General features: G+C 37.5%; 1 protein-coding gene across 1 annotated transcript; it reads right to left on the bottom strand.

The window, feature by feature from the left end:
• Positions 1-234: 234 nt before the first annotated feature.
• On the bottom strand, positions 235-16,516 carry LOC145952164 (uncharacterized). Its single transcript, XM_083064390.1, has 7 exons — positions 16,367-16,516; positions 15,934-16,041; positions 1,777-2,469; positions 1,457-1,669; positions 1,199-1,342; positions 407-524; positions 235-281 (listed from the first exon to the last, which is right to left on the bottom strand). Exons 1-7 carry the CDS (start codon positions 16,514-16,516, stop codon positions 235-237), a joined length of 1,473 nt encoding a protein of 490 aa, XP_082920516.1.
• Between the last annotated feature and the right edge of the window lie 5,471 nt (positions 16,517-21,987).

Below are 21,987 nucleotides of genomic sequence, written 5' to 3' on the forward strand. Positions count from 1 at the left end.
CACAACTAATGTGATCCTGAGCTAGCTCCACACAGAGATTCAGATCTCTGAATTCCTCTACCAGCTCCAGCTCTTTCACCATCATACTAGACATGTGGATGGATTTCCTACTCAGCGCATCCGCCACAACATTGGCCTTCCCAGGATGATACATAATCCTTCAGAAACTCCATCCACCGCCTCTGCCTCATGTTCAGCTCCTTCTAATCAAACAGGTACTTCAGACTCTTGTGATCACTGAAGACGTTGAACCGAGCGCCATATAGGTAATGCCTCCATATCTTCAAGGCAAAAACAACAGCTGCCAACTCCAAGTCATGAGTGGGATAATTCCTCTCATGGTTCTTCAATTGTCTTGAAGCATATGCCACTACTTTCCTGTTCTGCATCAGCACAGATCCCAAACCCTGGTGAGAAGCATCACAATACACTTCAAAGGCTTCACCAGAGTCGGGCAACACCAACACATGAGAAGTAGTCAACCTCCTCTTCAGCTCATCAAAACTCCGCTCACAGGCATCTATCTAAATGAACAGTTGCTCCTTTCTTGTCAACTGGGTTAGAGGCGCTACTATATATTTTGGAGAATCCCTCAATGAACCAACCTCAAGTGCTCTCCATGCTCCTCCGGGGTCCTTGAATAAATCAGGATGTCGTCAATAAACACCACCACAAATTTATCCAAGAAGGGCCGGAAGATCTTGTTCATGTAATCCATGAACACTACCGGGGCGTTGGTCACACCAAACGGCATCACAACATACTCATAGTGACCATACCTAGTCCTGAAAGCAGTCTTCGGTATGTCACCCTCCTTCACCCTGATCTGGTGATAACCTGACCTCAAGTCAATCTTCAAGAAAATCGATGCTCCCTTCAATTGATCCATTAAGTCATCTATCCGGGGAAGTGGATATTTGTTCTTAATGGTTAACTTGTTCAACTTCCGGTAATCAACACACAGTCGACTACCTCCATCTTTCTTCTTCACCAACAGCACGGGAGCACCCCATGATGATACACTCGGCCGCACCAATTACTTCTCCAACAGATCCTCCAACTAACCTTTCAGCTCAACCAGCTTAGTAGGGGCCATCCTATAGGGAGCCACCGACACTAGCCCCGCACCTGGAACCAAGTCAATGCTAAACTCCATCTCCCTAGTAGGAGGCAACCCAGGCACCTCATCAGGGAACACCTCAGCAAAATCCCTCACCACATCTATCTCAACAATGACCCTCTCGGTCTCCACACTCAAAGCAGTAAGCAGAATACAACACTCTGCTTCATCCCTCAACAATGATTCAACTTGGCCAGCTAAAATCAGCAGCTCCTTCTCCACCTGAGGAAAGATCAATCACCTATTGGCACAATCTATAAGGATGCGATTGGCAGACAACCAATCCATCCCTAAGATTATGTCAATGTCCACCAAAGGTAAAAAGATCAAGTTCACCTTATACCTTTTCTCATTCACAACAATAAGACAGCCAGCACATAGCTCAGAAGCAACTACCGAAGTAGAAGCGGGCGTCGACACTAGCAGTCTCAACCCCAAATCACACACCGGCACACCCAGCATAGCAGCACAAGCATAAGAAACAAATGAATGAGAAGCTCCATAGTCAAACAGAAACATCACATCCTTACCAGCAGCTTTACCCTTCCCCTTCACAAGATCTGAGGAAGTAGAACCTTCAGTCCTAGTCAAGGCGAATACTCTCCCAGCAGTAGTAGGTCTGTCACCCCTCTAAGCATCGCCTATCTGAACATCACCCCTTTGGGCACCCCTCTCTGGTCTATTTCTGGCAGGACAGTTGGTCGACTCATGACCCATCTGATGGCACCTGAAACACCGGCTCTCCGTGTGTGGACAATCCCTAACAAAGTGGGGTCCAGCACACCTGTAACATCTAAGATGGCACCTCCACCCTGTCTCCCTCCTCTGGCAGCATCAGTAGGTTGCCTTATAACAGGACCCCCTTGCTGTGGTTGGGGCCTATCATATGGCTTCCTCTGACTTCCTCCTTTCTTGGACCCAACTGGTCCCTCAGCAGCCTTAGTCACACGGTTTCCACCTTCTAACCGCTCAACCACCTTAGCCTTCTCCACTAAGGCCAGAAACTTAGTGATGGCCATAGGCACCACCACCCTCTTCAACTCCTGTTTCAAACCCTCAGCAAACTTCCTGCATTTCCAGGCCTCAGATATAGCTTGCGAATAGAAATGAGCCAGATGCTCGAATCTCATCACATACTCGGATACTGACATCCCACCTTGGTGCAACCGCATGAATTCAGCCTCCTTAGCGTGTCTCACGCTCTCTAGGAAGTACTTCTCCAGAAACACCCTCCTAAAGCACTCCCAGTCGACTACAACACCTCTAGCAGTCAGCATATGGTGAGTACCCCTCCACCAATGCTCATCCACCCCAACCAGCATGTAAACAACATATGCCAGCCTCCTCTCCTGAGAACATCCCAACACATCAAAGATCTTCTCCAGCTCACAGATCTAGTGGTCAGCTACCTCTGGGTCTGCATCTCCACGGGCCTTGCTGCACCAGCTGCAGCTCTATCAGCGTCCATCCTAGCAAAATAAGGATTTTGTTACTGCATAGCCATAGCAATCATCTCCATGGCACGAGCTATCTGCTCATTGGTTCTAGTCATTGTATATAAAAGTAACAGCTCCTTCAGTATATAATAACTAAACCAAACAACAATCAACAGCACGACAATCAACAAAGAAATTAGAACAGCACAGAGTCCAGCACAACAAAAGCCTAAAGAAACCACCCCCAAAGAGTGTCCACTAGACTCGAACCAGGCTCTGATACCACTAAAGTGTAACGACCCGCCTGGTCGCCACACACAGCTCAACAAAACACCACAGCACCACACAAACAAGAGCATGCATATATATAAGCAACTAAAATGTACACAAGGTCTAGTCTGGGGCTCAATGTACAAAAATACATCCAAAATAGCCAACTAGTGGCCAAAAACAACAAAAGCCAAACTCCATCTACCAGCTACAGACCTGCCTCTAGACACCAACCTAACCCTGCTTTGCTCTCATACAACGTATGATCATCGCATTCCAAACCACAAGGAAACAACAAAGGGTAAGCTAGTGAAAAGAATCAACATACATATATATATAAATACATGAATGGTAAACAACTACAACTATTTGCACATCATCAACATACAACTCATCAAATATACACCATAAACAACAGTAAACACACAATGCGTCGTCACGCATATCAGCTAGATTTGGTCGCTTGTAATCGGTATAGCTCGACCTTGCCCCTATACCGTGGTCGCTTTGTACACGTGTGCCTCGACCTGGCCCACACACGGGACCACTAAGAACTTAGAGGAGAACAACAAAGTTACCACTCTAAGGGTCAGCTTTCCAGGAGGGTTTTCAACAAATTGGGCTCTAAGAGCACCACAGCTACCTCAATCCACACAATGGGATGGGCAATTTCGAAAAATATCTCCTCTAGTCTTAGTGATCAACAGCTCAGCCTTACGGCCTACAACAGCTCAGCCTTACGGCCTACAACAGCTCAGCCTTACAGCCTACAACAGCTCAGCCTTACGGCCTACAACAGTTTATATCAGCATAGCAGCACAACAAGCATAGTAGCACATCTTAACAACACAATTCAGCATTATCATCTAACAGCACAGCAATATTCATCATTTACAGCTCGACTCAGCATATAACAACATCTATCAGCAATTTCAGCATAAGTCAACACACATCAACATATAACAGCATATAAGACAACATCTCATCCGCGCCCGGCGCACTCATGGTCGCGCCTGGCGTGGCACAACCAAAGAGCATCAGGGCTCACACACTCCTGGCCCAATTCCCATTGCGCTTGGCGTACTAGGAGGCAGAGACCCAAAAGGTCTCACACGCCCGACGTACCAAACCCGCTCTCGGCATAGGGTAGACAGAGACCTCCCCAAGGTCTCACACCTGGAGCAATACCAATTATGCCCGGTGCCACCTCTAGCAGAGACTCCCAAGGAGTCTCCACACCCGGCGAGACATGGTCACGCCCGACGCCAGACCAGAAACACAAAAGAGTGGGTCACTGACTGATAGAGCGCCCAGCGTGGTCCAACCACGCCCGGCGTGAGCCATCCAGGGGCATCCATCCTCAAGCTCGCCCGGCGTACACCACCTTGCGCCCGGCGGGCTCGACCAATGGAGCCCTCTGATGGTCACGCACCCGGTGCCAAGAACTGGGCCCGGCGTGATACCAACCTTCAACTCTCCAAGTTCAAAAATTTCATCAGAACCTGCACCAAATCAACTTCCCAAACACATGCAATCGGCCCAAAACATCACATTTTCGTCAAACAACCCAAAAATCCCAGCTTTACCCACATGCAACCATCAACAATGAAAATCCCAAATTTTCACCCAAAACCCCGAAAACGAGTTTTTCTTCAATCTCAGCCAAAATCATCCATCATCAAACAACTAATGAGCTTCTAAAACTCATTTTCAACCAAAAATCAGCAAAACCTAGCTTCCCTTACCTCGGTGAAGAATCTGAGCTCCAGGAAGAAGACTAGCTAGAACGGGAGAAGAAGGATGAAGAACGGAGAAGAAAAAGCAAGCTTGAGGCTCGGCTCACTCAACACTAGCACCTACAGCCACCAAGATCAGCAGAAATCAGCAAGGTTTCATAGAATTAGGGGGAGAGAAGAGAGTAGAGAGTGAGTGATAGTTGGGGAAAGAAAAGGAAAAATGAGGGTCTCACATTTGGTCCACTTGACCGCCAAAGCTTATTTTTCTAATGCTTGCATATCAACACTTCGAAAAATTTTATGCAAAGGGAGATTTCTCAACTTTTCTCCCTTGAAAATGTAGTTGGTTCATATCCAAACCGTGTTGCCTTGGATTGTCTTGGAAGTTAGGTGACCCAGTTACCCTTTAAGAACTTTTTACCCAACCTTTGTCCTAGCTAGTAACCTTTCTTTGAGTAGCATCTATGTTACCAAGCTTCCGATGCTCGAGACTCTTTCAATGTGGGAGATTTCTAATGCTTGAAAAGTATTTTCCAGGGCTCCCTCCGCCGCATCCACGTATGAAATGGTGAGTGGTTTGTTGATCATCTTGTTTTTCAATGCACATTTGATCTTCTGGTGGAGCATAGAGGGTACAACTCATGCTCTGTATGGCCTTTCCTAGGAGGCAATTATAGGTAGGAGTGGTAACGGAGCTTGTAGTAGAATTTTCATAAAGTCTTGCTTAGAAGGAACTCGAACTGCCTTTTGGTTTTCAGCTCGAGTAAGCATTATTTTTTTTTCTTTCCTTATTCTTTTATCCCTAACTTTGCATAAGACGTATCCTATCGGGATTTTTTAGCCCCCTTTTTTGTTTGCCTAATACCCTTGTCTTGGCAGGCTTTTTCTTACCCTAATTTTTGCCTAAAACACCCTTTGCGGGTTTTTGTTCTAGCAGGCTCAAGCAATGCCTTCAAGCATAATGTTTCTTTTCCATATTGGAATTTATCTTGGCGGGAAAGTTCTTTTTGACCATGTATGGTCTCTCATATTCATCCTCCTTTTCAGGTTCTTCTCCTTTCTTCTCCTTCTCTTTGGAGGTAACAACTTACAATTTGAATGAAATTTTCTGGCCCTAAGTACAATGTTTGAGTCTACTATTTATAGACATCAGAAATGGCCAGAACGACCCATTCTGGACTAGTCTGTTGAGAGTAAATTTTAAATCTGGAACGACCTGCTGTAGATACCCAATTTCGTCCAGGGGCATACAAACAAGGAAATGGATTTTCATTATCAAAGAAAAAGAGCTCCCAAGTATAGAAACAACAGGACATGACATCAGAAGGCCTAAACCCTAAACAAGCTAGTTTTAGTAGCCCAGAACAGGTTGTTCCAAAACCAGAATGGGTCATTCCCAACTTGGAATGGGTCATTCCTAAACTGGAACGAGCTATTCCAAGTTCCTAAAAAGGCCTAAAACTCTAGTTTGGGACGGGCCATTCCAGCATAGTTTGCCATGAGTTAAATTCCAATCCAGAACGGGCGTTCTGCTTCCAGAATGGGTCATTCCAGATTTAAAATTTACTCTCAATAGACTAGTCCAGAATGGGCCGTTCTAAATCCAGAACAGGCCGTTCTAACCATTTTTTATGTCTATAAATAGTAGACTCAGACACTGTACTTAGGGATGGGAAAATTTCGTTTAAGACTCTTTAAAGCTCGAAAATTCTCTCTGTCTCTCTCCCTCCTATTGTATTTCTTGAGATTTGTGAGGCATTTGTGTAGTGTGAAAGGTTTCCACAAAGAACCTGGAATTTCCATATTTGAAGATCTAACAAAGCTTGCTACGAGGTATTTCAATTAATCTTCTTCTCTCTTTTATTTCTCATCTTGAATAGACATTGTTAAACCAATCATGTAAACATTTTAAGGTCAATTATGTAATTTAAATTTCAAGCATGTAAATAACCATTAATAAATGGGATTAAATATTTAACTTATTAATTCTTGCTATGCTAACTTCATCATAAGGGTACCGATTGAGGGCGTTGTAGGGGTGTATAATACCTTCCCTACACGTAACCGACCCCCGAACCCAATTTTGGTTATTAAGGTCATTATTGGACTTTCGAAAACCTTTTCTTTTTCCAATGTTTTGAGTAAAACATTGGTGACAACTCCCACGAACTCTTTTCAAAACCATTAATTAGGGATTAGTATGGTTTCTAGGCATTCCCTAATTGATGAGATTTTCAATTAGATGTCTAATCCATAGGTCGCAAGATCAAAAAATTTTGGGTTGCGACACCAAAGAAATGTGGGAAGTCATCAAGGTAACTCATGAGGGTATTTAGGGTGTTAGACTTAGACAAACTGTCACTCTTTAGAGACACTATGAGTTGTTCTCCATGAAGGAGAACAAGACCATTGGCAAAATGTTTGGGAGATTTCAAATAATTCTAAATGGGTTAAAATCCTTAGTAAATGGGTTTTCAAAAGCTTAAAATAATCTCAAAATATTGGATAGTCTTCTAAAGATCTGGAAGCCCAAAGAGATAGACTCCTGTTCTCCAATGTGAGGTTGGTGAGACCCAAGAAAGGAGCCTCATCTTCTCCACGGAATAGATAGATGATCAAGTGCTAGAAATTCTTCAAAGATGATGAGAAAAAATGAAAATAAGAGTGAAGGAAAGTGAGACTAGGAACAATGAGAGGTGGGGGAGGTTTTTGGTGCTTCTAGGTTGGCTCACTCTACCAAGGCTTGGTGAAGGTCACTCAATGGTACCCTAAACTCACTCTAGGTTGAGAGAAGATGGTGAGGCCATGAAACCATAAATGACTAAGGAAGGCTTTGATGGCTAAAAGCTCACTCAAATGCATATAATCCAAAGTGTGAACAAGGTGGGAGACCTAAGGTATTTATAGAAGGAAGGAAAAGTAATTTATGGTTGCATGAGGTGCCTAGCCAAGAAATGCAAGCCAAATACACTCTAAATGCACCCTAAATGTGATGTGGATTTCCTTCCCTCATAAAATACTAAAATACCCTTTGACCTAAACATAGAAAAAGGTGGACTTTGACCTCACAAGTCAGGGTTTAAGTCCAAAAATAAATCCTATTCTAAATGCCCCATAATACAAAGACTGAATGAAAAATACAAAAGAAATCATACCATCTAGGTTACTCAAAATACAGGGGTAAAATAGGAAATGAAAATAATAAACCCTACACTACTAATGACAAGCTTAGGAGAGGATCAAAACTTTACACACATGATGAGCCTAGCTCTAGGCATGGTGTATCATCTATCCTCCTATACTCTCCTAGCCATGGACCTAGTAATAGGTCTCACATAAAACTCCAAGGATGGTCCTCCATCATCCCTTCCTTCTTGGGAAAAATCTGTTCTTAGATCAACATACTCATCAACGTCTTCAGCTCCTACAAAAGGTGTGAGATCACAAACATTAAAAGAAGAGCTAACTCCATAATCTAAGGGAAGATCTAATCTATACGCATTGTCATTGATCTTTTGGAGGACTTGGGTAAATTTCAAGTGATACACATGCCTTGTTCACATGTAATAACTACATGTGCACATGTTCACTTGAATCATATGTCATTCCTTTCTCCAATTACAAATTATAGAATGTTATTAATGTGTATAATACTTTGTTCGGATTATTGCCTGACAAAAATGAGTGGCCAGAATATAACGAACATAAATGGTGTCATGATCCAAAAATGCGAAGAAATCCCAAAGGTCATCCTAAATCTAATTGCACACATATTAAGATGAACCTTAAAGAAAAAAATTAACCCAAAAAATGTGATTATTGTAGAACTATTGGACACTCAAGAAAAAAATGTCCACAATTTCAATAATTATTATTTGTTTATATATATATATATATATATATATATATATATATATATATTATGTTTGAATAATTAAAAATAAAAAAATCATGTATATTTTTTTATTTATAATATTTAATTTACTTTATCCTTTAAATTTAATTTATGCTTTACATATTTTTTATAAAATTATACTTTATTCATTAAAATATAATACACATTAATAAAATTGTAAAAAAAAATTAACTTTTATAATAATCATAAAAAAAACTTATCTAAATAAAAAAAAACTAAATATTTTATTTTTATATTATTAAAATTTATCATTTATTTAAATAATTTAATTATTATAATAATTTATTTTTATTTTTATTTTTATATTAAAAAATATACTTATTACTTAAAAAATATACTTTTATAAATTAAAAATAAAAAATAATAAAAAGAAAAGCATTGAGAAGTTGGGTCCTCTTACCCAACTTCTCAATACATAAAAAAGGGGCAATTTGACAAATAATATGGGGGAGGGGGATAGTTTGAGTATTAAACTTAAAATATGGGATGTTGAAATAAAAGATTTGAAAAGTTTACCCTGTCAAAAATTGACAGTGTCTTCTTGGAAAAACTTTATACAAATGTCCTCTTTGTACTATTTAATAATGGAAATATCCCAACTTCCCAATGCTATTTTTTAATTAATTTTTATTTTTATTTTATAAAATATATTTTTAATATAATTCATACATACTTTAAAGTATGAAAATATAAATTAAAATAAAATATATTATTATATTAAGTAAATTATTTAAATATATAATATATTTTAAAAAATATTAAAAATAAATATTTATTTTTTTTATTTAGATAATTTTTTTAGGATTATCATAAAAGTTAATTTTTGTGTAATTTTATTAATGTTATGAGATTTTTTTTTGTTCAAATAATTATTCATACTCATATTTTATTTTATTTTAGTGAATATAATAGTATTACTTTCAAGTCTTGAATTAATTCTAAAAAAATCTTCAAAATGATTCTAAATATATTGTATTTATTTTACTAACTCTTTAAATGTTATTTTAAGAGGTCATTAATTTTCATTGACTCTTATTTTTATTTCTAAATTATTCAAGCATAAATTACATTAAAAAAATGCAATACAAAAAATAATTAAAAAATATCAATGTCGAAGATGACCACCAATTTTAAAAGGTGGCAGTTTTTTGTTTTGTGAAGGATTGTGACAAAGATGAATTTGTCTTGGATATCATGTATGGTTGTTTTCATCATCAACAATTTGTTGATCTTGTAATGCAGGTTCATTGCAATCATCAACATAAGCTGAAGGAGTATTTTCCTCTTTCTAAATATAAGATTCATATTGGTTAAAAAATGGAACGTTGTTAGGATACATACTTTACAAATATATTGTAGCTAATTGTGGAGAACCAACATTTGCACTAGATAGATTATTAAAAAATTATTTTGCGGTTGATGCGAAAGAGTGTTGGTAATTGTCATGATAATGATCAAAATGTTGTGGTGGTGGTGGAGTTACAACAAATGAATTACATTGTTGGTCCCAGATGACAAGAATCTAGAAGGAGAGGTTGAATAGATTCTAGCCTAAGATGAATCTATTTTTGAAATTTATTGATATTGGCCAACTACAATATTCAAGATTCAACCTTTAAATAATTTGAGTTAACAAATAACAGTAGATTACAAGATACAAGACCAATATACTAAATTATTGGTGTTAACGTAGTAAATCATTTAGTTGTAATCAAGGTTGCTTTTATATTACTTTCTTCTTAATCAATTTCAATTATAAGATTAATACTCAGAGTATATGTAGCAATTGAAATATCATATTTCACAAATCTTTAAATTCTTTAATCAAGAAATTAACAAGATTATTAAAGAGATAAAGGTAAGAAGATAAAGAACAAAGAAATTTATACCGGTTCAGCCATCCACTTGGCCAACATCTAATTTTCTCTGATTTAACACCCCACTAAATCGATCATTCACTATAATATTGTTTACAAACACCATGCACACATAATATTACAAGAATGCAAACATACATCAATCTTGACACTACAAGACTAAAAACACACAAATTTTTGTACCCCACAGAAATTACTTGAGAAATCCCACTAAAGATTTCAAGATCCCTCAGTGAGACACCCTATCTCAAGAGATACACCATACAAAATGAAAATTACAGGTTAAAGATCAGAAAGATATCATCTAATTTCGTGTAGACATTGATCTTTCACAATTGAATTCACTTCTTGAATTTCTTCCTTCAAGAACTCATGTTCAATCTTTGCACCTCTTAGTATTTTAGAAAAATTCTTTGATTAGCCTTCGATTTTTGTTTTTGAAAGTAATCTTTTTCTCTAATGTTGTTTTTTCAAAAAGATTCTCTGAAAAGTTCTCTTTTAATTTCAATAAAGATAGATATTTAAAGTACAAGACATGATTTAGTTATAAAGAGTAATAATAAAGGTAATCTATTACCTGATATGGTAATCTGTTACCAGCTCTTTAAAACTGAACCAGGAACATAAAACTATCAGAGTAATCGATTACGGGATTTGGTAATAGATTATCTCGAGCTTTTTAAGACCTAGAATTGTATTTCACTCTGTGGTAATCAATTATCTCATGTGGTAATTGTAGACACCCAATTTCGTCCAGGGGGCATGCAAACAACGGGACAGAACTTCAGAGGGCCCAGAAGCCCAAAACAAGCTGATTTTAGAAGACTGGAACGGGCTGTTCCAAAACCGGAACGGGCCATTCCCAATTTGGAACGGGTCGTTCCAAGGTCTTAAAAAGGCCAAAAACCCTAATTTGGAACGGGTTGTTCTGAAATTGGAACGGGCCGTTCCAAGATTGGAACGGGCCGTTCCATGATTGGAACAGGCCGTTCCAAACTCCTCAAAAAAGGGCTAAAAGCTTAACTGGAACGGGACTGGAACGGGCCGTTCCTAAAATGGAACGGGCCATTCCTAAACCGGAACGGGCCGTTCCTAAATCTGGAATGGGTCGTTCCAAGGCCGTTCCGGTCTAAGACTGGGGGCATAACATGCCCAAATTGACGATTCAAACACCGAGAGTTCCCCATGCGGAAATGACAACTGTTGGGATATAAGGAATAAGAATGAATGAATCCTTGCTTTTAGGGAATTACAACAAAACCCAATTGAAGAATAAAGGCATTGCAGGACAAAACCCGCTAGGACGAAAACCCGTAAAGGGCGTCTTAGGCAAAAATTAGGGTAAAAAAAAAAAGAATCAAAATCCCGATAGGATACGTCCTATGCAAAAGTTAGGGATACATAAAAATAAAAAATAAAAAAAATAAAAGTAATGCCTGCTTGAGTTGAAAACCGAAAGGCGGCTTGAGTATTCCCTTTAAAAAGCAAGAATTCATAAAGGTTTCATTCCGAAGTCGAAACACCCACATTCAAGCAAGTGGGAATGCATTCCTAACGTAGTTCAACCAATCGTCAACCATGCCTCTCTAGGGGGCAGCCTCGGTTAATCTCTATGTGTACGAATCACGAACTCGGAGCACGCCAGGGCCTCCGAGCTTTGCTAAAAGGGCACGTGTAAATTGGAAGTACTGTTTTAAATGTCATAACATTCTTTCATTTCTCTTCTCCCTTTAAAATATTCACTCTAGGCCTCATCCATCAACCCTTAACAAACAAAATGTATTTGTAACAAAGATGTTACTCAATAATAGCATGGAAAGGATAATAAAGGAACAATCAGGAATTCAAACATGACTAGGGTTTGATAAAATAAAGACATCATGTACCTCATGAGTGCTAAAAAAAAAAAACGAAGGCCCGACAATAAACCCACTAAAGGGGCTGCGTAAAAGTTAGGGCAAGATCTGCTAGGTAATCCACATGTAAAAATGGGTAACCTAGGCAAAAGAAAAAGATCAAAAGAAAAAAAATGTCCGCTAGGGAACACATCTCAAGTGACCTAGGCAAAAGTTAGGACGTTAAAGTAGCAACCTGAGTTGAAAACCGAAAGGCGGTTCAGAGGAATCATCCAATTAAAGTACGACCCCGAGTCATCACTTCACTTTCCAAAAAGGCTAAACACAATGATAGCTTCTTTGTAGCAAATACATTTTGTTTAATAACCCTAAATACCAAAGCCTACCTTGGCCAGCCCTTCTTCTAAAAAAACTCTTTTTGAAAAATCCCTTCTAACAACCCTTTTGAAAAAACAAAATAATAATGATAACATTCCTTCCTTTCTCTTGACCCTTATGGCATTAAAATAGCACTGAAAAGATACACGGAAAATGCACAGTGAATACTCATAGAGGGAAGGCCGAGACGTCCCCGAACAGAGTTGGGAGACGCTTGACTACACATCGACTAGATAATCAAGGAGCCACTGAAACCTTGAGTTCAAAAGAACATATCCCGACGATAATCACAAATGCATGGATAAATAGGAATCGTCAACATTAACCTTAATGCGCACAGGTTAATTTCCCAACAAAAAAATTGAATTGCATGTTTAGGAACAAATACATGAGCATAAACTGCATCACATGCATATGAGGTATGTGCATATGGAAGGGCGTTACACAATAAAAAGAACAAATAATAAAAAAAATCATTCCTATCTTGCGTTTTTATGTGCATCCATGCATCCATGCATTATACTTGCCATGGTCAAAGGGAGTCGTCAGGACAAAGCATTCGTAAAAGCTCAACGACCAAACAAGCAAGCCTATAAGCATGAAGAGGCCATCACGCCCTGCTCTTCACCAAATGAAGGATAATCCAAGAGAATGCCAAAACCAGGAATGACTTCCTAACCAAAGCCAGGAGTGGCTTCCAAAATAATACTCATCAATAAAGATTGAGCAAATAATATCATGGGAATGGAGCCCTCCACCAATGATGACAATAAATAGCAAAAGCAACAACATGAGAAAAAGGAAAGCTTCGTACACGTTGAAAAAACCGAAGCATTTAAGAAAATAGCAGAAAAAAGCAAGTTTCGAACATGTTGAAAAAGCCGAAGCATTTAGAAAAATAATAGAAAAAGGCAAGGTTCAAACATGAAAGAGCCAAAGCTAAACAAAAAATGAAATTCAGAAAAAACCCTACCACAAGTAGATGCCTGGAGAGGCATCACAATACTTACCTCGACAAGAACAACAACAAACATTTCCTGCCCACCCACCTAGGGGCAGTCTTTCATTCCACAATCGTCCACCAACAATCAAATAATCAATCATCAAAAGGACTCAGCATTGCGCCTGGAGAGGCATCACAATACTCAAGCGGCAGGGGCCACATTGGAATCCCTGCCAGTCATCCACTACTCTGCCCACCAACACAGGGGCACATCAAACATCTCCTGCCCACCAACACAGGGGCAAATCAAACGTCTCCTGCCCATCAACCTAGGGGCAGTCTTTCATCTCACAACACCAATAAGAAGATATCAAGTACAAGATCAGTAAGGGTTGCTAGATCCCTAAAACTAGTACAAGATCGGAAAAGGTTGCTAGATCCTCAAAACTAGTACAAGATCAGTAAGGGTTGCTAGATCCCTAAAACTAGTACAAGATCAGTAAGGGTTGCTAGATCCCCAAAACTAGTACAAGATCATAAAAGGTTGCTAGATCCTCAAAACTAGTACAAGATCGGTAAGGGTTGCTAGATCCCTAAAACTAGTACAAGATCAGAAAGGGTTACTAGATCCCTAAAACTAGTACAAGATCGGTAAGGGTTGCTAGATCCCCAAAACTAGTACAAGATCAGTAAGGGTTGCTAGATCCCCAAAACTAGTACAAGATCAGTAAGGGTTGCTAGATCCCTAAAACTAGTACAAGATCGGTAAGGGTTGCTAGATCCCCAAAACTAGTACAAGATCGGTAAGGGTTGCTAGACCCTAAAGCTAGCAGTGGGCCGGCTGAAGCCCTAAATATCAGTCCAGCCTGGAGAGGCTGAGCTCATAATATACTCCCTCTTCAAGAAGCAACAAATAAAGGAGCATTATCACAAGAGAGACAATGGAGCTTCTACTCGAAGACTGAAGACCAGGTGTATAGTTTGTCAGCCTTGTTACCCAATAGAGTACACAACTGCTCTAAAGGATGAGGATACAAACAAATGCATCTGTCTAAGGGAAACAGCGCAGAAGCACCAACACCAAAGAGACGAAGAGAAGACCTGGACGAAATGTCTACGTCTTTACTTGTCTTTGGAAAAGCAACACGTTACTATTCCAAAGGACAAGTAAAGAGGGGCAGCTGTAGACACCCAATTTCGTCCGGGGGGCATGCAAACAACGGGACAGAACTTTAGAGGGCCTAGAAGCCCAAAACAAGCTGATTTTAGAAGACTGGAACGGGCTGTTCCAAAACCGGAACGGGCCATTCCCAATTTGGAACGGGCCGTTCCAAGGTCTTAAAAAGGCCAAAAACCCTAATTTGAAACGGGCTGTTCTGAAATTGGAACGGGTCGTTCCAAGATTGGAACGGGCCGTTCCAAACTCCTCAATAAAGGGCTAAAAGCTTAACTGGAACGGGGCTGGAACGGGCCGTTCCAAGGCCGTTCCAATCTAAGAAATTATGTGTTATTCTCACTACTGGAATGGGCCGTTCCGATTTCAGAACGGGCCGTTCCAGTATACGAATTTTACACACAACGGCCATGTCCAGAACGGGCCGTTCCGATTTTGGAACGGGCCGTTCTGGACCCTTTTTAAAGTCTATAAATAGACAGCTGGGGCTCATTTCTCAGGACTCCAAAATTTTGTCCAGACTCCCTAGAACACGAAATTTCTCTCTTTTTCTCTCTCCCCCTCTCTTTGTATTTCTTGAGATTTTTGTGAGGCATTGTAGTGTGAAAGGTTGTCAAAAAGCACCCAAATCTCCATCTTTGAAGATTAATAGAGCTCGTTCAAGAGGTATTTCAGTTAATTTTCTTCTCCCTCTTTTATTTCTTATTTTTAATAAATATTATTTATAATAAAAATAATCATGTAGACATTTTAGGATTAATTGTATAATTTAAATTTCAAGCATGTAAATAATTACTAATAAAAGGGGATTTAATATTTATATTATTATCATTTATAATGTTAACTTCATCATAGGGTACCAATTAAGGGCGTTGTAGAGGTGTTTAATACTTTCCCTGCACGTAACCGACCCCCGAACCCAATTCTGGTTATCAAGGCCATTATTGGACTTTTAAAAACCTTTTCTTTTTCCAATGTTTTGAGTAAAACATTGGTGGCGACTCCATGAATTCATTTTTCAAAACCATTAATTAAGGATTAGTCTGGTGTCCGGGCATTCCTTAATTGATGAGACTTTTAAAAGGATGTCTAAACCATTAGTCGCGAGATCGGAAATTTTCGGATTGCGACAGTAATCGATTATCCTGATGAAAAGTTTGGTTCTTTAGCCTTGTTTCAAGCAAGAGAGTTTGTTTTAATCTATTACCAACTCTGGTAATCTGTTACCTCAGAAAACACTTGCAAATCCTTTTCTAGTAATAGAATTGATAATCTATTAACATAGAGGACATTTGAATATCTTTTTTCCAGTAACAGACTTGGTAATCTATTATCCTGAATGGTAATTGATTAATAATGTTACCTTGAAAAATCCTGTTTGAATCAAGTCATATTTCTATGTTTAAACACTTGGTAGTAAATTACTTTTTCATGATAATCTATTACTTTATGTTTATACATGGAAATACTAAAAAATTAATTTCTTGGTTTCTTAAAAAGCCTGATTAGTCCTTGAATAAATAAACACACACACAAGCCTATATCTATTACAATCAATACAATATCCGTTTGCATAGGCTTAAGCAACATTTGTACAATACATCATCAAAACTAAAACAATCTTTAGGAGTCTTCAAGATGTCCTATCATCTCTAACAACCTCCATCATCTCAACACATTGTGGTTCCCAACCATCATTTTGCATATCATTGGTAATAATGAGGCTGTGATTTGGAGTTGCATTTTGTTGTGGATATTCTTGTTGTGTTGGCATTTCTATTGGCTCTTGTGGCATTTGGCCAACACCCATGTTCTCTACAGCTTGTGGATCTTGTAATTGTTGGGGTACAGACAAATAAAGAATTATATTTTGTCTATACTATGCTATATATTCATCTGTATGGGATAAGTGATCATTGACGGGTTGCCCTACTACAACATTTTGTTGGTTTTCCATCCATTGTTGGATCTAGTGATCATGTTCTTTTACCCATTTATTGTAAGCATTTCCTTGCATGGATGTCTCATGTTGTTGATACAAATTTATAGGCAATTATGGTATATCCTAGCATAAAACAAATTGGAGTTTTACCCTATCTGCTTTTTTCCATTTAACCATTGTCAAACAAATTAAACGGGTACAAGCGCTCCACATTGTTAAATTTTTTAATTTATTTTTTGATTGCACACTTTCACGGCCTTTATAAGGCATCCAAAGAAATTGTAAAATTAAGAATAAATATTAATGTCTTAATATGTGATAATTAACTAATTAAAATATATATACATATACACACACACATACACACACACACACACACATATATATATATATATACCTCTAAAATTTGCATATGATCAATTCTTGACCTATACCTGACTAGGTCATTTTTTGGTGTCTTATGCCTCAACCCCCCACCACCCCATTTGTTACAACATATATGACGTGAGTAAAAAAGCAATATTAACAACAAGAAGAACAAAAGTGTTTAAATTTTATATACCTAATTGTAAGAGGATATAATCCTTGTGGATGATTGATGGAATCACACTAAGGCCAAGAAGACCAAGAGGTGATATATTGAAGGAGGCAAGAGAAATGGGTTAGTTTTGAAAACCATAAGAGGAGTGGGCCTACTTTTGGGCGTTAGCTCCTAAGTTTTTATTAGTATAGGATTTATTCCTATTTTGCCCTTATCTTTAATTTTCCATTTTACCCTTGTATTTTTGGGGTACCTTAGACATAGGATTTATTTTTACTTGTATTTCTCATTTTACCCTTGTATTATAGGGTGCCTTAGATTATAGGATTTTATTTTGTAACTAGGGTAATTTATTAGGGTTGGAAACTAGGGCTAAACGTGTTTTTGGTGAGCATTGGATTTATTTTTGGACCTGGCAAGGCTTAGGCCCAAGTGGAGGGCACCTAGGTTGCATGGTCTTATCATGCACCTAGTTGTAGCTTAACCCAACCCAAAAATTTCATCCTTGGCCACCAAGTAGCATCTACGATTAATTTAAGTTTTATTTGAAGTGCATTTGGCTTGCATTACTCGGCCATGCACTCTCAAATGCAACCCTAAATGCATCCTCCCTTCTATAAATACCCTAGACTATCCACCTTGTAAATACTTTGAAAATCAATATAGAGCAAGTCTTTTGTCCCTTTATATTTCCTTAGTTTCTCTTGGTCTATTTTTGGCCAAAAACCCTACCTATCTCCACCTTGAGAGAAAACCCTAGAAGTGGCCTTGATCACCCATGGAGTGAGCCAAACCCTAGAGTACCCTTTCAAGCCTTCCATCAAACACATTTCCCTCATCATCCATTTTCATCCATTCTTCCAAGAACTCGCCCTCTTGAAGAGCTTTGATCCAAGGAGTCAAGGAGTCCTTCCTATTGCTCACATTTCTCCCTTTTATGCAACAAGGATTCCATCAATGATTGACCCATGGTACCATGAAAGGCAAGTGATACCATGCACAAGATTGTAACTACAATGCACACCCACCCATAACTCATACACCTACAAGACTTCCTAGATACATCTCTCTACATAATGTTTCCAAATATGTTGATCCCCATCTATAGCGTCTAATATTGTTAAAATCTACTAATAAGTTTAGATATATAAAGTGAACTCTATTGACTAGTTTGTTCGACAATATAACACCCATAATTAGGCACATTATGTAGGCTCTACAATTGACTTGTAACTGAAATTGGGTTGGTTCATTTGGTAGTTCTTCTTTTAGGAATTCTCTCAACCACACTAGTTTAATTGCGGACCCTTTTCGCTTTCCAATTGGAGGAATCACAACTAAAAGTCTTTCACACAACTCATCCCAATCTAGATAACTAGGTCTAATAACCACTCTTTCGTCCACCCTAACTCCTAGTTGTAGCACCACATCTTCTAATGTCACAGTGCATTCACTGCATGGTAGATGAAATATGTATGTCGCAGGTCTCCATCTCTCTACTAGTGTTGTGATCAGTGAATGATCTATCTTACACTATCTTATGAGTGAGATTTGTTTGAATCTAGTTTGTTCCAACAATGATATAATTAGCGGATTTGGAGAGGAGATTGTATGGTAGTATGCTTGCAAGACATCATCTGCCGGACTCTATAGATTAAAAAAAAATCATTAGTACAAATTATACATGATTGAATGTAACATGAGTTACCATTGAGGTTATGCGACCAGCCTTATGAACATATTGTTCCCTCAACAAATGTGGGTTAGCCATTGATGTTACCATGAAGTCAAGAAATGTTATGTATTGTAAGGGGAAATATGTGAACTCGATAACAATTGTTTGTTTATGTTTCTAAGTGGAAAAAGGATATTTATTTATAGAAATGATTGTGTGACCTTGATCATTAAAATCTTCGGTGCAATCTTAGCCGCTCATTTTCCTCCCACTAAGGACAAAAGCCTATAGGATTCTTGACGCTTAAACAGTAATGAAGTCTGTATGTTTGTCATTTAAGCCATTTAAACCGTCAGTGTAATCTTGGCCACTTCTTTTCCTCCCACTAAGGACATAAGGTAGTAGGATTCCTGATGCTTGAACAGTAATGAAGTTTGTATGTTTGTCATCTAAGTCATTTAAATTTTCGATGCAATCTTAGCCGCTCCTTTTCCTCCCACTATAAACAAAAGCCTATAGGATTCTTGACGCTTGAACAATAATGAAGTTTATACATTTGCCATCTAAGTCATTTAAATCATTGATGCAATCTTAGCTGCTCATTTTCCTACCACTAAGGACAAAAACATGTAAGATTCTTGACTTTTGAATTGTAATGAAGTCTATACATTTGTCATCTAAGCCATTTAAATCATTGGTGCAATGTTAGTCGTTCTCTTTCCTCCCACTAAGGACGAAAACCTATAAGATTCCTAACGCTTGAACAATAATGAAGTTTGTATGTTTTTCATCTAAGCTACTCTTTTCCTCCCACTGAGGACAAAAGCCTATAGAATTCCTAGCGCCCATAAATATAGATATTAGCCTACCTTTGTCTACACACAACATAATATCATTTAAACACCAAACACTACATGAACTTTGTTTACTATGAGTTTGTCCTCTATTTGTGCCCTTGTTTATTTTAACAGGGAAATGATTAGTACAAAGCATGGTTCAATATCATTTGTCAGTAAAGACATAAAGCCAGTCTACCTCTATCATGACATGACACTTGATGCCTTGAAATAGGTCATTCAAAATAAGAGTAACCCTCTTAATGAGAATGTAGTAAGTGATATCTATTATTGATGTCTTGTATCCACTGTTGAGGATTGTACTTAATACAAGGCATGGAAACTTAATGACGATGAAAAGGTGCAAACAATATTCTCTATATTCACCGATCATTGTAACCTCATCTGTATTAAGTTGTATGTCAATGTGGGTCACACTCAACCACAACAATGTATCGAAGACCAATCTAAGTGTAATATTCTAAATTTCTGATACAATACTCTCAATTTTATTATTATTATCTTATTCTTAAAATAATAGTCTAAATTTCTAGTTACCATATTTTAAAAACAAATAGAGATTAAGTATAATGTTTTTTTTATATAATTATAATACATTAAAATTTTTATTGCAATATTTTTAGAAAATATTCGAGGGAATTCAAGTTTTTTCGAGAATCTATGTTTGCAAGTTTTGCTTAAAATCTTCACATCATGCGCCGTGTTGATTGTCAAACGGATAAATTTGCTTGATATGACATATGGATTATTATTTTTCGAGCATGTTAAAAAGTTCCTATTAGAATTAAGGTATTTTAATAGTTTCTGAGTTACCTATTAGGCCTGAGCACGGGGTGGGTTCGGACAAGTTCGGGTTGAAAATATTTAGCCCAATCCAAACCGACAAAAAAAAATAACCCATTTTTGAGCGTAACAGTGTTTCAGGTTTATTGGATTTGGGTTGGTCAGGTATCAAATTAGTCAAATCGGTTTAATTAGACTGGGCCATATTGGGAAAACTACTAGCGCGCCTTCAGATTGGTCACTTAAAAATAAAGCATAAAGCCTTAAACAAACTCTATATATATGTTTGGTTAATAAAAATTCAAAAAAAAAATCATGTATTTTTTTTTTGTTATTTATAATATTTAACTTTTCTTTATCCTTTAAATTTAATTTATGCCTTAAATATTTTTAATATTATTATAATTTATTCATTAAAATATCATACACATTAATTACACAAAATTAACTTTTATAATAATCCTAAAAAAATTTATCTAAAAAAAATAAATTTATTTTAATATTTTTTAAAATATATTATATATTTAAATAATATAAATAATATAATAATATATTTTATTTTAATTTATATTTACATATTAAAAAAATATATTTATTATATTAAAAAAATATTTTATAAATTAAAAATAAAAAAGTTATTAAAAAAAGCATTGAGATGTCGGATCCCCGTTCCCGACTTCTCAATGCAGTTAAGAAGGACATTTTGTCTAGTAATTTGAAAAGGGACATTAACATTATTAAATGTTACAATGAGGACATCATTAAAAAATAATAATAATAATAAAAATAAAAAATATTAAAAAAAAACCTCTTCTAGGGTTCGGTTTACATTGAATAGGACTTTTTGGACTGAAACCCATCCAAACCCACTCGGTATACACCTCATCTCTTCAAAAATGGTTTTGTTCCAAAAATATTCGAGGGAATTCAAGTTTTTTCCAAAATCTATGTTTGCAAGTTTTGCTTAAAATCTTCACATCATGCACCATGTTGATTGTCAAACGGATAAATTTGCTTGATATGACATATGGATTATTATTTTCCGAGCATGTTAAAAAGTTCCCATTAGAATTAAGGTATTTTAATAGTTTTTGAGTTACTTATTAGGCCTGAGCACGGGCGGGTTCGGACAAGTTCAAGTTGAAAATATTTAGCCCAATCCAAACCAACCAAAAAAAAAACAACCCATTTTCGACCGTAACAGTGTTTCGGGTTTATTGGGTTCGGGTTGGTCGGGTATCAGATTAGTCAAATCGGTTTAATCAAACTGGGTCATATTGGGAGAACTACTAGCGCGCCTTCAGATTGGTCACTTGGAAGTAAAGCATAAAGCCTTAAACAAACTTTATGATGTTATGAAAGAAGATGAGAAGAATGTTTTGGCTATTCTTGACAGGAGCAATGTTGCTGCTTTGGTTCAATTGCTCCCAGCAACATCTCCACGGATAAGGGAGAAGACAAACAAACCTGTTCTTTGCGGTGT

This window comes from Cajanus cajan, chromosome 9, assembly GCF_000230855.2.
Source record: "Cajanus cajan strain Asha chromosome 9, NIPB_CcT2T_4, whole genome shotgun sequence".
In the NCBI taxonomy this organism is placed as follows: Eukaryota; Viridiplantae; Streptophyta; class Magnoliopsida; order Fabales; family Fabaceae; genus Cajanus; species Cajanus cajan.

Coding starts and splice junctions, on each gene's coding strand:
- LOC145952164 (XM_083064390.1), bottom strand. CDS start 16,516: ATGGGTGTTGGCCAAATGCCACAAGAGCCAATAGAAATGCCAACACAA. Junction 1,343..1,456: donor TGAATGAGAAAAGGTATAAG/GTGAACTTGATC, acceptor ATCTTTCCTCAG/GTGGAGAAGGAGCTGCTGAT. Junction 282..406: donor TTGTGATGCTTCTCACCAGG/GTTTGGGATCTG, acceptor TTTGCCTTGAAG/ATATGGAGGCATTACCTATA.